At 47.8% G+C, this 14,150-nt stretch overlaps 1 protein-coding gene across 3 annotated transcripts in view; it reads right to left on the bottom strand.

Annotated features, from left to right (window-relative positions):
* Positions 1-14,150, bottom strand: part of LOC133357308 (uncharacterized) — a 261,278-nt gene that overhangs the window by 9,614 nt on the left and 237,514 nt on the right. For all 3 annotated transcript variants that reach the window (XM_061575192.1, XM_061575202.1, XM_061575210.1), the window contains one exon: positions 9,591-9,728. In XM_061575192.1, coding sequence (XP_061431176.1) covers positions 9,591-9,728 — 138 coding nt within the window. The remainder of the gene's footprint in view (positions 1-9,590; positions 9,729-14,150) is intronic.

Raw genomic sequence — 14,150 nt, 5'->3', positions numbered from 1 at the left:
TCCGCCAAAACGCGCCGTGTCGCCATGCATTCGGATCTCTGGCCGAGCGAGCCAACTCCCTTGGGCGTTCGAGAACAGCTCTCGGGAGCGGATAACCGCAGAGCCATATTCTGAGAAACTCTTCATCAAGGGACCTCGGAATCCACAGTTGCCCAGGGTGGCACTCTCCCCAGCCGCTCTGCATATGACAGGCATCCCAACAATGTTCGCATTGGATTGCACGATGGGCGCGTGACGAATGTCTAAACTCACTTCGCTCAGCAATCAAATGGCCCCGAGATCATATCTCAGAATAATGTTTCACAGATGTGGCCCGAAACTGTCGCCAGCCCTCGGCTATTATATAATCAACTGTCACCAGCTCTCGGCCATGATATAATGGAACAGACAACCAAAGAGTGAGCCTTTGAATGAAGACGTTCCGTTATAGACATGTATATCCGTCCAATGTTCGGTCGCGCTTGTGCCGTTAAATGCAAGCCGTTCGGTCGTTTGATCGCTTTCGCTCACGCTGCTAATCAATGCTTAATGCACACAAGTCATTACTCTTGAGTTTTTGTTTAACAGGATAAAAACCCGTTATCTCGTTCACTACATCTGCGCGTGCGTGCGGCACGTGCGTGCGTGTGGCACGAGCCCTTTCTGCGGGTCTCAAGAGGGCCCGATCTAATGTATGCTAATGGTCTTTTTTTGCCTCCCGATTTTTCTCGTGTTCAGCGAATTAGGAGGGTCAAGAAACGGCCACGCGCAGCATGGCGAGGGCAGCCTCGGCATCCTAAATATATTTAGCCATCCTGATCATTAAAGCAACGTTGTTGGTAAATGCTTCACGCAACAACAAAGGCACGCGATGATTTACAGGAAACATTTTGACGTCGACGATTAATGAACCGGCGCTGCTGATACACATACTGCGCGGTGGATTTGAAAGTGTGTTGCAAATGTGAAAGGTTAACGCGCACTGTGAGACGGTTTGCGGGGTTCATGTCACCACGCCTCAGACGCGGGAACGTGGCATTTGCTCCTCTGCTAATGAATTCACTGTGTAACAAAAACATATGTATTTATTGTGCCTGGGTAGTAAGTGCTATTTCCTAATTGCGTATGCCTCAAAAGTAGAGAAAATGGCTGTTATTCCCCACAAACTTTGCTTTTGTGACCAGGACAGTTATATTTTGAAATGTACCTATTTTCAATGAGAAAACGTGTGCATTTGTGTCATTCCTTCACATACAGCCCTGGTCACAAAAGAAACGTTTGTGGGGAATAATATCCATTTTATATACTTTTGAGGCATAAGCAATTAGAAAAATGACACTCACTACCCAGGAACAAAAAATCGTGTTGCATAGTGTTCCGCAACAAAGCAATTCGGAGCGTCTATCGTGCACGCCGTGGAAGTAACCGCGAACAGCTCCTTAGATCAGCTCCACATGCCCGGAGCTTATTCAGCAACTGAACCGTTAAGAAGAGGCTCCCGGGCACGCGGAGCGAAACGTCGGGCATTGTGCCGGGCAGCAGCAGCAGCAGCAACGACACCACGTGGTGCAAACTCAAGGACTTGTCGGAGATCTACGCAGCACCGAGGCAATGCGGTCGTAAGGGCCGTCCGCAGGGAGAGAAGGGGATTGTGGGTTGGTTGCAGGGCCCGGGACAAATAACATCGCGTGGGGGGGGGGGGCCCGACGCCTTCGAAACAAAATGAGAAGTACTGCAGTGATGTCGAAGGGTGCCCCCCCACCACCACCACGTACCCCTGGGGACGGCTCTGACAGAAGTAGTTTATTAGAGCGTCTTGGAAAGATACGGGTCCTGGGGAACTGCAACCGGCCGCCTATGTTTTCGAGAGTTTAATAAACTAAAGTAGCATTGTTAAGTTTCTTCAGCAGTGGCAGTCAGCATAATGGGAGCCAGGGTACACGAGGATCATCTCTTGGAAACCTTCCAAAATGAAAAAGTTTAGTTTTTTTTACATTTGTACATAGAGACGTGATTTCAATGGAGATTTTCTCTCGTAGCTTTGTAAATGTTTTCTTGTCACTGAGAGGAAGAAGAACCCCCCCCCCCCAAAAAAAAAATTGCTACGTGTCTCTGTGGCATGCGAGATGTTGCTGCTGCCATGGAAGTTTAATCGCGAACAGACAGAGACTCTTTGCCAACCTGCAATGCAGCATCAACGGGGCGTCTATGCGTGTGCGTTGTTGAAGAGACACGCAAGTAAGCAACCACTGCACCAGTGGCAATCTTGCGAATGAGGGTTTGGTATTCTCATGCATCTGACGGAAGAGACCTCACTCCAGCCGAGTGTAAACAAAACATCGGCGTTTGGGGACTCGTGCGTACAGCTGTGCCACGTTGGATTGCTTTTAAAAAAAATTAGTATGTGTAAGACTTGCTTAAGCGGGTATTGTAATTTTTCACGCTTACATGTGCATGAAGCCCGCATATAACAGGGAGCCTAATGTTTGTTAATAATGTCAGGGAATGCGACACCTTTGCTTCGCTGGTGCAGGAAGAATTACCTGTCTTTTTTTTCACTGTAATTGAAACAGAAGGGATGGATGGGGCGGATGATAAAGAGTGGAGTGGCTGTCGTGGGGATTGCGTTTAGGAAGCGGTACTGCTTCGGTTAGCGCACTGCGCTACAAACCTGGTCACCCGAGTTTGATTCCCGCTCACGGCCAACACCGGTGACGATTTTATCTGACTCGTTCCTAGGCCTCTTCTAGGTCGACTCGGTTTCAAATGAGTACCTGGTGCGGTGCGTTAACATCTCCACTGGGGAGACACATGCGGCCGGGCGCGGTGCTGGCCACCCACTCCCTCGTGTGCCGTGCCGGCCTTCATAGGTGCTCGCTAACAGCACTTGCCCCAACAGTCTGTTAAGCCTTTAAGGGGGAATTTGCACTGTGGATCTTCATGTGCAGCGTTACATTTGATGTTTTATTACTTTATTTTAATGTTATAATTTATCACGTAGAAAAAAAAGTTGGTCAAGAGTTGAACATGTTGGGGGGCTGAAACGTAGCTCAGCTTTTAACATGGGGGGGGGGGAGTGAGTCAATGGCAAAACGACGATTAATCGTTTAATGGGTTTTCGCAAACCGAACAATGTTTTCGCGTTCGTTAAACGAGACACGCCTGTAAAAAAAAAGTCCATCCTTTTCGTCTCGAATCAAATCCAACGTCATTTATTCCAATCGTGGGCTCGCTGGATCTCACTGCCCGCCACGAGATGGATATTTCAGCAACGGCCAATTCTAATCCAAGCCCACGAAGTGTGTTGCGAAATGGCACCGCCAATGCCACCACCTAGGCCAACAACAAGCCGCCATTTCAATTCATGTGAATCGAGACAACCAGATTCAAATGACCTCCTCCATCCCTCCGACCAACCTCGGCTAGCCTCTCACTACCCCCCACCTCCCACGCCCTTGCACCACCCAACAAAATATTTCACTCACCAGCCACCGCGTTGGTTACAGTGCGGAATGCTGACACCACTGGTCACGCAACGATTCATTCACCCACTGCTCTCGGCCATCACACAACAAGCAGATATTCATGTTGCCTACGGAGGTGTTATGGGCCCATTTTCAGTTGGGTACCTACTTTGCTTGTCTGATTTTAAGACTAGATAAGGAGTCTTATGCCTGCAAGACAAAGACTCCCGTATAGCCTTAACAGATTGTTGGGGCAAGTGCTGTAAGCAAGCGCCGATGAAAACTTGCACAGCACACACGAGGGGGTAGGTGGCCAACACCACACGCCTGGCTGCCTTTGTCTCCCTAGTGTCGATGTTTACACTATTCCACCAGATATTCATTTGAGGCTGAGTCGAGCTAGGTGAGTCCCAGGGCCAGTTCTGGTATTGGCCGCCGCCGAGCGTGAATCGAACGCGGGTCGCCGGCTTCGTAGCGCAGCGCGCTAACCACTGCGCCACCGCTCCCCTCGCATGTCTGTGCAACACACGGGGTCACCAACAGAGAGTCAAAAATAAAGAGAGGGTCGGGTGACGATGGGTCGGCGAGTTTGAGAACAATCCAATCAGGGATGTGCGAATACGTCCACAGATGACACAGGTGAAGCCGCAAGGGCCACTGCAAATACGCCACCGTAGCACTCCCCACAGCTTTGTCTGTCAACACGAACGCCCACGCACAGGTCAAATCCCCGGGGAGACGGACGACCCATTAACATAATAGTGAATCACGGTGGCACACTTGGCGCTCTGCGTTCGTGTCAAAACCAGATGAAGTCACTTCACCCCGGCCAGCTTTTGATATTTCATTGACATCATTGTCACCAGCCATGTTCAATCCCTTTCCACTGTGCTGTCACCACCACCACCACCGCCGTCTATCGCAATCCTGCGGAATAACAATTCCATTAGTCTCCAAGAATATTTAGGGAAAATGTTTGTCCGACAAAATGTGGGGGAAAAGCACTGGCTCCTTGTGCCGAAAGCGATTTCGGATTTATATATTTCCCGAGCTATCTTTCCCGAGTGAGCGTCAGTTGTTCACTCCAGCCCGTGCATTGTGCCCGCCATTCAGTTCCTGCCTCGTGACAGCTTCACAATTGCAAGCACACTCCTGCATCTACCAAGATAAAAAAACGTAAATAAAACACCAAGCATGTGGTTACATTGTTTATTTCTTATTGGAATGATAATACCGTGCTTTATTTACCCAGGAAGGCCTCTGAGACACAGTACTCTTTCCAGGATGATCCTACAGATGGTGAGCAAATTATTATTTTTTAAAATAATAATTATGACAATGCCATTTATTTACACATGAAAGCGTGACTGAACCTCAAAACTCTCTTTCAGGAGGGTCTTATATTTGGGTATGTTTGGCTAATTACATGAACGAGTGTTTGACATGTTGGACAGCGAGAATCAAAGTTCCCAGGGAAAATTAAAAAACACCCGAGAGGGTAACACTTTGAGTTCCACATAGACAGATTCAATAATCCAAACGAAACTTTTTAGCTTTTTACTAAAACTAAACAGATTTCTTTTATTTTACCAGATAAGGCCCACTGTGCTGTGTAGCTCATTTTCAGAAGCGACCTGGCCACAAATGATGGCTCAACGAAGTGGCTTATTATCGCGTGGAAATTTATGGCAGGCAAATACTGTAAACGCGTGTTGTTGATTCTAAATGTGGTGGGAAAAGCAGGAGCAAGCGGAGACAAACTCACGCGATCACGGGGAGAACACGCAAACTCCAAATATACAGGCGTCAGGGCCGGATTGAACCAACGACCTCCTGTATACTAGGCGAGGTATCTTCTTGGTTCTTTCGGTAAAGTCACGTAGAATGGAAATAATAAAATAATACAAATAAAATATTATAAAATAAAAATTCTCACGACGTTTCGGCCACAACGCAAGCAGCCGTCCTCAGGTGAAGAACAGGTCTGTCGGAAAGACAGCGTCTAAATGACGCTGTCTGAATTACGCTGTCTTTCCGACAGCTCTGTTTCTTCACCTGAGGACGGCTGCTTGTGTTGTGGCCGAAACGTCGTGAGAATTTTATTTTATTATATAATTTTTTTATTATTATTTTGTTATTTCCATCCTACGTGACTTTTCCGAAAGAACCAAGAAGATGAATCCCTGCAGTCACGAAAGCTTTAAATCGAAAAATTCTAGGCGAGGTAGTTAACATCTCGACACCGCGACTGCCATCTCCTGGCTACCTCGCAGCTAATTTGTACCGGTTCTCATAAAAGTTCCCGCTTCCTCTATGTTACTTAAGTTATTCCTCCTGCTCGCGGTCCACACTCGGATGTGGCAGGGAGACGAAGCCCTCCCTCTCAACCCAGGAGCACAGAGTTTGCGAACTATTTATCTACCCCTCTAGCTGCGTCGCGGTTTGTGCTCTGTACCTGGCGCTTGTTGAAATATAGCAAGCACGGTTTAACACGTAGGAGGCTTTCGCGACTAATATCATCCATAATACAGGTTTTTTTGTGGGTCAGATCGAGTAAATATATAAATGTGTCGTTAAACCCGCCACCACCCGACACAGACAATTAGTAAGGTTGGTCAAGTAAACAGAACGTGCCAATTCGTTACTAGTACAGCACATTGGTGCGTTGGAGAGCAAAGCCACAACATCTTCCACACACTAATGTGTGTGGGGTGGTGGCGGGTTTAACGACACATTTATATATTTACGCGATCTACCCCAATAAAAAAAACCTGCATTATGGATAGCCAACACATGAAAACAAAAAAAGTTAATTATCGCACGAAGCACTCGTCACAGTCTAAAAGTTACTCTTTCCATTCCCTGTACGCTGGCGCGTATGAACTGTGTGCCCTGCCCTGGAGCAAGGGTACACATAAAGGAGTGCTTCCAATAAAAACCAAAATGAAACCTCCGCGTTCATCTCTTTGGCATTGGCTGGAAGGGAGCCGGTTGGCCTTGTGGGCGATCGCCCTGGACGGGAGCTGGCATCCAAGTCGGGAGACGCCGCCGTCAAATGATTGGACCAATCTCCCACCCCCCACCTCCAAACACACCGCTGATGGTGCGCGCGCCAGGGCAGCCCGGCACGGGGCCACCGCTGGCTTGCGTTCCGTCGGTGCGCTGCACCAAGACTTAAAAGCTGCCCTTCAAAAATTAATTCCGTTAAACAAACCACAGCCCTCGCAATCTGCTTGCTACAGCACTCGTGTCTTTGGTGGGGGTGAGGGGTCTAATTGACGGCTGAATCCTTCGATTCATAAGGGCCCCCCGATCTTTCAAGCCCACCTTTCGAATAGAGATGTGAACATTGGTGGCCGTGTTGTTGCTAAATATTCAGAACGGGTCATCTGCTGTGAGGGAAGAGCAGGCTAGCAGGCTGTTGTCGTAGCCTGCTATCGTTCGAATGTGGCTGTTGATTCCAAATTGTCACCGACACCGATACTTGGTTGCAGGCTACGTGCGCGTGCATCAGAGGGAGCGTGCGCGAAGCGTTGCATTGATTAAACGATTGAAATCAACTCTTACCTTCGCGGTAAGTGCATCGAAATGTGCGTATGAGAAATTCGCTATTGTGCTTACAGCGTGTGCAAATTATACACACGGGGAGTTACTGAAGATCACGAAAGGTGGACAGCATCTGTCATATACATCAACCGTCGGTTATGAGGATGACGATACTGCCTAGACAGAGACATTTAGATACGCAACTAATGATGCAATTTGGCTCATGGTATGAACGTGGTCGTATGAACGAAACAGAACAAAAAAAACAAGATATTTCCAACGAGATGGTGAAAAGTTACGTGAGAATAGAATCGACTCTTGCGTGAAAGCACGGCCACAGATTGTGATGATTCCCTTAAATACCTCACGGAGAGCCGCGGCCCAAGGTGACATCATATCCGACCTGCCACAGGTCCGCCCTGACCGATTAGCATCATCAGGCGAGAGCAAGATTTGTGGAGAAATCCTCCTGTTTCGTTCCTAAATAGATGGAAACATGTGATGTCATTACTTGTGAGCCAATGCATATACGTGCATTCATCATTGTAATTACCGGTGAAACGTCGTACTCGAATTGTAAATGTTGTGGCTTGTCTCTCCAACACACCGGTGTGCTGTACTAGAAACGAATTGCCACGTTCTGTTTACATGACAACCCTTACTAGTTGGCTGTGTCGGGTGGTGGCGGCTTTAACGACACATTTATACTATGAAACCTCCTTTACCAGTGGCAAAATATAGTAATAGGTTTTTACCCTTTCAACTGGTATAAAAACTGACACCTTTAAACAAGGCATCATGTTTGCAATAACCACAACACAAGCATTTTGGCATCATCTGGTCCAACACCAATGGAGACTAGGCTCTAAGAAAAGCTGTCTCGGGTGTGGACCAATCAACTTCAAGGACAGTGCATATCATTATCATCATCAGAGTTGTTTTTTTTTGTTTGCATTTTGACTGCTTGTGTTGTGGTTATTGCAAACACGATGCCTTGTATAAAGGTGTCAGTTTTTATACCAGTTGAAAGGATAAAAACCTATTACGACACATATATATTTACGCGATCAAACCCAAACGCCTCTATCATGGATACTATTGGTCGCGAAAGCCTACGATGTGTTCAACTAACTTCCGGTCAACCCATAGCACGTGGGTCCCTCCCGTTATCTCGCTGCCTTCTACACTTGACATTGCGACAAAGTGCACGGTGCCTGGCACAAGACGCTGTGGTTACTTCACCGCCAGGCTGAATTGTCTAGCCCGCGTGTCGTGCGATCGCACGTCCAGGCAGATTATGTTTGGTCTGATAGAGAGGGGGGGGGGAGGTAAACTGACACAGCGCGAGCTCGAGAATAGAGATCTGGTCCAGGAAGACTGAGCCGAACCTGTCAAAACATTTTTTTCCCCAGTAACGTCTTTCAAGAGGGGAATCATGAAACACACCGGTTGGCAGTTGGTAGCAGCTGCCCTCCAGCAATAGCGGAATTTGGCTGAGGGATGCTCACACGCACGAACAGGGCAACCAGTCGGTTAAAACCAAAGCAAGGTAACATTGTGGGGAGAGTGCAATCGGTGCATCTGCCAGTCATCTCAGTCGGTTAATCCGTAACACCCGAGTCTGTTCCGTGACCGCCTGCCAGCACACTTTAGACACTTCACGTGGTCTAAAAGTGCACCTAGCCTGGCGCAAGTGCACCATGGTGACATTGCTACCCCATTTCCACTGGCAAACCAAGAGCCACACCCAACGCGGGGCCATCACGGTTTCGGGGTGGGTTTTTCCACTGGTTATGCCGAACTGGAAGGACGAATGCGTGTTAAGGTGTTATCGGCCAATTCATGAGTGAATACACGTGGAAGAAAAGCCGAAACACCCGGAGAAAACCAACACGTGTGAGGGGGAAACACACTATCCCATACAGAGGGAAGAGGTCAAAGTCCATATTTTTGCCTGACTGCCTCCTTCCCGGCAACGTACGTGCGTTGAACTTCTTTCGCGCCGTACGTAGCCAGCCGCGCTAATCGGTGGTGCAGGGGAAGGACAATAAACTAAAACACAGAAAGCACTTCTCAAGAAATGAGTTTTCAATCGAGATCATTTTAAAAGTGCATAAAAGCCAGGCATGACGCCTCCTCGACGCCCACGGGAAAGGAGTTTTGCAACTTTCGATTTAAAGCTTTCGTGACTGCAGGGATTCATCTTCTTGGTTCTTTCGGTAAAGTCACGTAGAAGGAAAATAATAAAATAATAAAAATAAAACATTAAATAATTCTTACGACGTTTCGGCCACAATGCAAGCAGCCGTCTTCAGGTGGAGAACAGGTCTGTCGAGAAGACAGAGTCTGCCTTCTCGACAGACCTATTCACCTTATTATGTTTTATTTTTATTATTTTATTATTTTCCTTCTACGTGACTTTACCGAAAGAACCAAGAAGATGAGTTTTGCAACGTTTGCGTGGTCCAGCAACCCCTCGCCTTCCGCAGAGCCGGATCCACGAGGTCACAGCGTAGTCCAGTGGCGTTTCCACCACCGGTGCAGGGCCCTAGTAAGGCGAGAATGTTGGTGTGCGCGTGCATCCTCGACTGCCCGCCTCACCCTGCTCTCTCACCAGCACCTCCTTCTGACACGCGTCCTGCACGTTCACAGTGCAGTTGGCCACATTCTCCGGCGCTGAGCAGTCGTCGTTGAGCCTCAGCTCCTCGCACTGGTAGCACTGGATCTGCAGGGAGTGTCCTGTACAGGGCAGGGCACGGCGGTGGGAGACAAGAGGAGGGGTGAGAGGCAAAGATGCCGTGGTCATGTTGGCGGTAGTGCCTCGAGTCCAGAGGACCGGAGTTCGCAGTGATTTTGTTATGCTCCTGATCTCATCAAGGAGCGTAAAGCATCAATCCTCGCAGCGGAGGATTTAGTCTTGCCATCGAATAAAGACGGTTACCGCATCGCGCGCTTTAAGATGCGCTGCTGCGGCCGTCTGGAACGATTTTCGTTCCGATACTCGGAAGCCACTGGGAGCTATGCACTTTTCAATCTAGATAGGAACGTGGAATTTCCACCACTGGCTCAGAGCCGTAAAGCTATAGACTAGTGTTGCTACATGCCAAATTGAGTTGGAATGGACTCTGAGCTCTTTGAATGATGAAAAGGAATGAAAGTAATTAAACAACAACAATACGAGGCAGAGATAAAGGGTCTATTGTGAGCGTCCGAGCTTCAGTTCACTCTTCTTTGAGACGAAGCTTCAAACGTACTTGGGGCACTCAGCCTAGGGAATATGCATGAAAAGTAAAAAAAAAATTGGGGAGGGGAGGGGGTGGCGGCGGGGGGTGGGGCATTCGAGTTTTCAAGAAACAAATAGACTTTTTTTTCACAGCCGGTACAATGCAGACTGTTTAATAAAACAAATTAAGTAATAATTGTTTTCATTACCCCATTGCATCATGGTCCCACAGGCGTGGAGGGAGTGCATTTGCCATTTCGACTTACGGCTTTACTGCTGGACCAGTCCTATTAGCGTCTAGGTTGACACACATAGATAATACTTTACTCAGTGAGGCGCTCCTCATGTTATTAAACCAATATGCAGTTAATTTTAATTTATTCTAATTTCTTTCCGCGCATGAGACCCGTGTAGCCGGCAATGTATTTTGACAGTCACTTAGAACATTGAGATTCGGGCTATTGCATCAGTAGGCATACTTTTGGGATGAATACCATGACCATCACCGTTGCATCATAAGCTATGATCAATCCACTCCCGGATGAAGGGAGACCACCCCGAAGCAGTCACCATCTCGCATGCTGCTTCAATGTCACGTGGAATTATGTCACTCGGTCCTGACATTTGCCTATGACAAATTTACCCCTCAATTCCCAAACCCCCCCACCACTCCCTGATATTGTCAGATGTTGGAAGATAACCAAGGTTGAGGCCAGGTTAGCACGTGGGTGGGCAAAAAAAATCCTTGGAAAAACCAGATACAGAGGGGTGCCACGGTGGCGAGATTTTCACTGCCTCGTCTGCAATGCAGGAGGCCGTGGGTTTGATCCCGACCCTGACACCTGTATATTTGGAGTTTGCGTGTTCTCATCGTGGTCGCGTGGAATTGTTCTACCGGGTTCTCCTGGTCCTTCAGTTTTCCCCTCCACATTTAGAATTAACGTGCGTTTAGATAATTCGGCTGCGATTAATTACCACGTGATATGCCAATTCGTTGTGCTATCGTTTGTGGCCATGTCACTTCTGAAAAAGAGCTCAGTCGGCCTTATCTAGTAAAATATATATTTTTTAGTAATATTGTAGGTTTTCGCTGCAAGGTGGCCAGAAGGCCATCCAGCTAATTGATTCTCGAATATATCTCTGACTATATACTTCTCATCGGCTTAGGTTTTTTCCTTGTATTCTAGTTTACTCCCACAATACCAAACATTCTTAATGCAGGACCACCCTGAAAAAGAATACTGCATTGTGATTCGACGAGGCTTTTTATTGTTAAATAAATACTTATCCCACTCTATGGCACACTGCCTACACCGATTATAAACTGGTATTGAACCATCACTGCATGAAATATTTGCCTGAGTGAAAAAAGTACCCTGATCCACAACAGACCATGCTGGGCCGCATATAAATATTTTATAAATATTTTTTCCCGATATTTCATTACATATTAATTACATGGGCGAGGACTCTGCAGCAGCACGCTATGCCATCTTAATTAAGTCTAAAGCTTTAGCAAACCGCCCACATGCCCCTACTGCTAATTGTGGAATATGGAGTCGGTAGGCTGGGCAAAGGTGCGTGGGAGATTTTTTAATTTTTGTTCACGCTGGGAAACTGGGGAGGAACACTTCCAGAACTACCTCGCAGTGATTGCATCACAATCAAGGTTGACAACATAATACCCAACTGCTCCCCCTCCCTGCCGTGGAGCCTAAACAGGTAAGTGCTGTTCGTGAGCATCTATGAAGGCCGATACGACACACACGCGGGGGTGTGCTGCCAGCACTATACCCGACCGCCTTTGTCTCCCTCGTGATGATCTTTGACATCGCACACCAATTACACATTGCGAGGCTGAGCCGACCTAGGGGAGGCCCAGGAGTGGTTCAGATAATCGTCACTGGTGACGGCCGTGAGCGGGTATCGAACTCGGGTCGCCGGGGTCGCCGTGCAGGGCGCTAACCGCTGCGCCACCGTTCCCCACACACACACAAACACGGCCGATGCGCTGTTTTGTTTTCAGTCCAAAAGGCAAGGCTGAGAAAAGTGAGTGATGATAAGGCTAAGAAAGAGTATGATCCAAGACCTACCTTCGCTTTCGACTCTAAACTGTCGATAAAATAATAGAGCAAGTTTCTAGAGAGAGAAGGAAAAAAACAACGCGTAATTTATGCACAGAGGCTCCGCGTCATTCAATTCAACCAACCCCTTAAACCCGGAGCTTTCTGCGGTCTAATTGTATTTTTTGTTTCTTACTTTGAATACGAATGACGTTCGTTGAAAACCAACGCACGTCCATCAAACGTACACATTGTCAATCACTCTGAAAGGATTCGCCCTTCGCGACGCAAATGGTTATCGCCGCACGAACAAAGCCAGCGTGGACCTCTCTGTGACATCCCCACCGGAGGCCGTGTGATCATTAGGCAGTAAATATTCCCATTGAGTTGCATCGCTGCCATTACAACAACAATAATGATGATGATGATTATTATTATTATTCACTGTCCGCTGCCACTGCTGACAGAGCTGGCAAGAGCACGCGCTTTGTTGGATGTAACTGCTGAGAGGTTCATTCCTGCTGGGTGGTTGGGGGGGGGGGGCTGATGTCCTGGGGGGGGCTGGTGGCTTGGGGGGGGGGGGGGCTGGTGGCCTTGGGGGGGGGCGGTGGGCCTGGGGGAGGCGGTGCTGGGTTTTTTTCATTCCGACCGTGGCTCACTTTTTTTTTCCGCCGCATTTTATAAAAGCCAAGTCGTCTGGAGCCCGCATCATTACGGACGTAATTAAAGTTGAAACATTGGTGCGCACCCAATACGGCAATAACAAAAGACGCGCAATCAATGTGTGGGGTGTTTTTTTGGTTTTGGTGCGTGTGCGTGTACGCGATGGACCGGCGTTCGGCAATGATGTTAGGGGACAGAGATGCACGCTGCTGTGGTCGTGTTGGTAGTTTGCACACTTGCACTTCGCAATACAGAGGGTCCGCCTGTTCGATCTCCCGGCTTGGCGGGTACAACAAATGGGTCGAGTTTCTTAAATAACTCTCCCCCCCACTTCACCCGGCAGAGTGAACGGGTAACCACCGCATTTTGGGGGCGATCGGCAGGTCGTGTGTGGTGGGGTAAAGTGTGGGGGGTGCTGCCTGATCTTCGTGGAAGAGGAGGCCGTAACAACGCCCTCCGGAAGGGATCTCCAGAGCTGCATCGAGTGAAGGCCATGCTGCCCAGCATTGTTGTGAATGAGCGCTCCTTTTCACGCTTTGAGCTAATGCGAGAAATCCTTAGGTGTTAGAATAAGGGTGTATTTATTTAATATTTATGTGTATGTATAAACTAGGAGAGAACCCTTTACACTATGGGAACCTCATTTGCCAGTAAAAATATGATAATTGGTTCTTTACCCTTCTATCTGGCAACAAAACTGACACCTTTTTACAAGGAGTCATGTTTGCATAGACCGCAATACCTGCAGTCATAATACAAACAAAAGAACATAACTCTGATAATGTGCACTGTCCCTGAAGTTGATTGGTCCACACCCGAGACAGCTTTCCTTAGAGCCTAGTCCAAAAGGCGCACGAGTGCGCCTTTTGGCGTCATCTGGTCCAACCCATATGAGACTAGGCTCTAAGGAAAGCTGTCTCGGGTGTGGACCAATCAACTTCAGGGACAGTGCACATTATCAGAGTTATGTTCTTTTGTTTGTATTATGACTGCAGGTATTGCGGTCTATGCAAACATGACTCCTTGTAAAAAGGTGTCAGTTTTGTTGCCAGATAGAAGGGTAAAGAACCAATTATCATAGGAGAGAACCCGTTGCCCTAAACAGCTGCCATGTTCACACTCCTCTCGCGGTCTTGTACGAGGGGTACTAAAAAGTGTTTTGGTGTTTACACAATATGTATTGTGAGGTTTTTAGTTTTGTTTAATATTCCC

This window comes from Lethenteron reissneri, chromosome 7 (genome assembly GCF_015708825.2).
Source record: "Lethenteron reissneri isolate LAM-NWPU_2019-01 chromosome 7, ASM1570882v1, whole genome shotgun sequence".
NCBI lineage: Eukaryota > Metazoa > Chordata > Hyperoartia > Petromyzontiformes > Petromyzontidae > Lethenteron > Lethenteron reissneri.
Note: the sequence above shows the minus strand (reverse complement) of the source record. Positions and strands in the feature narration are given on the sequence as shown.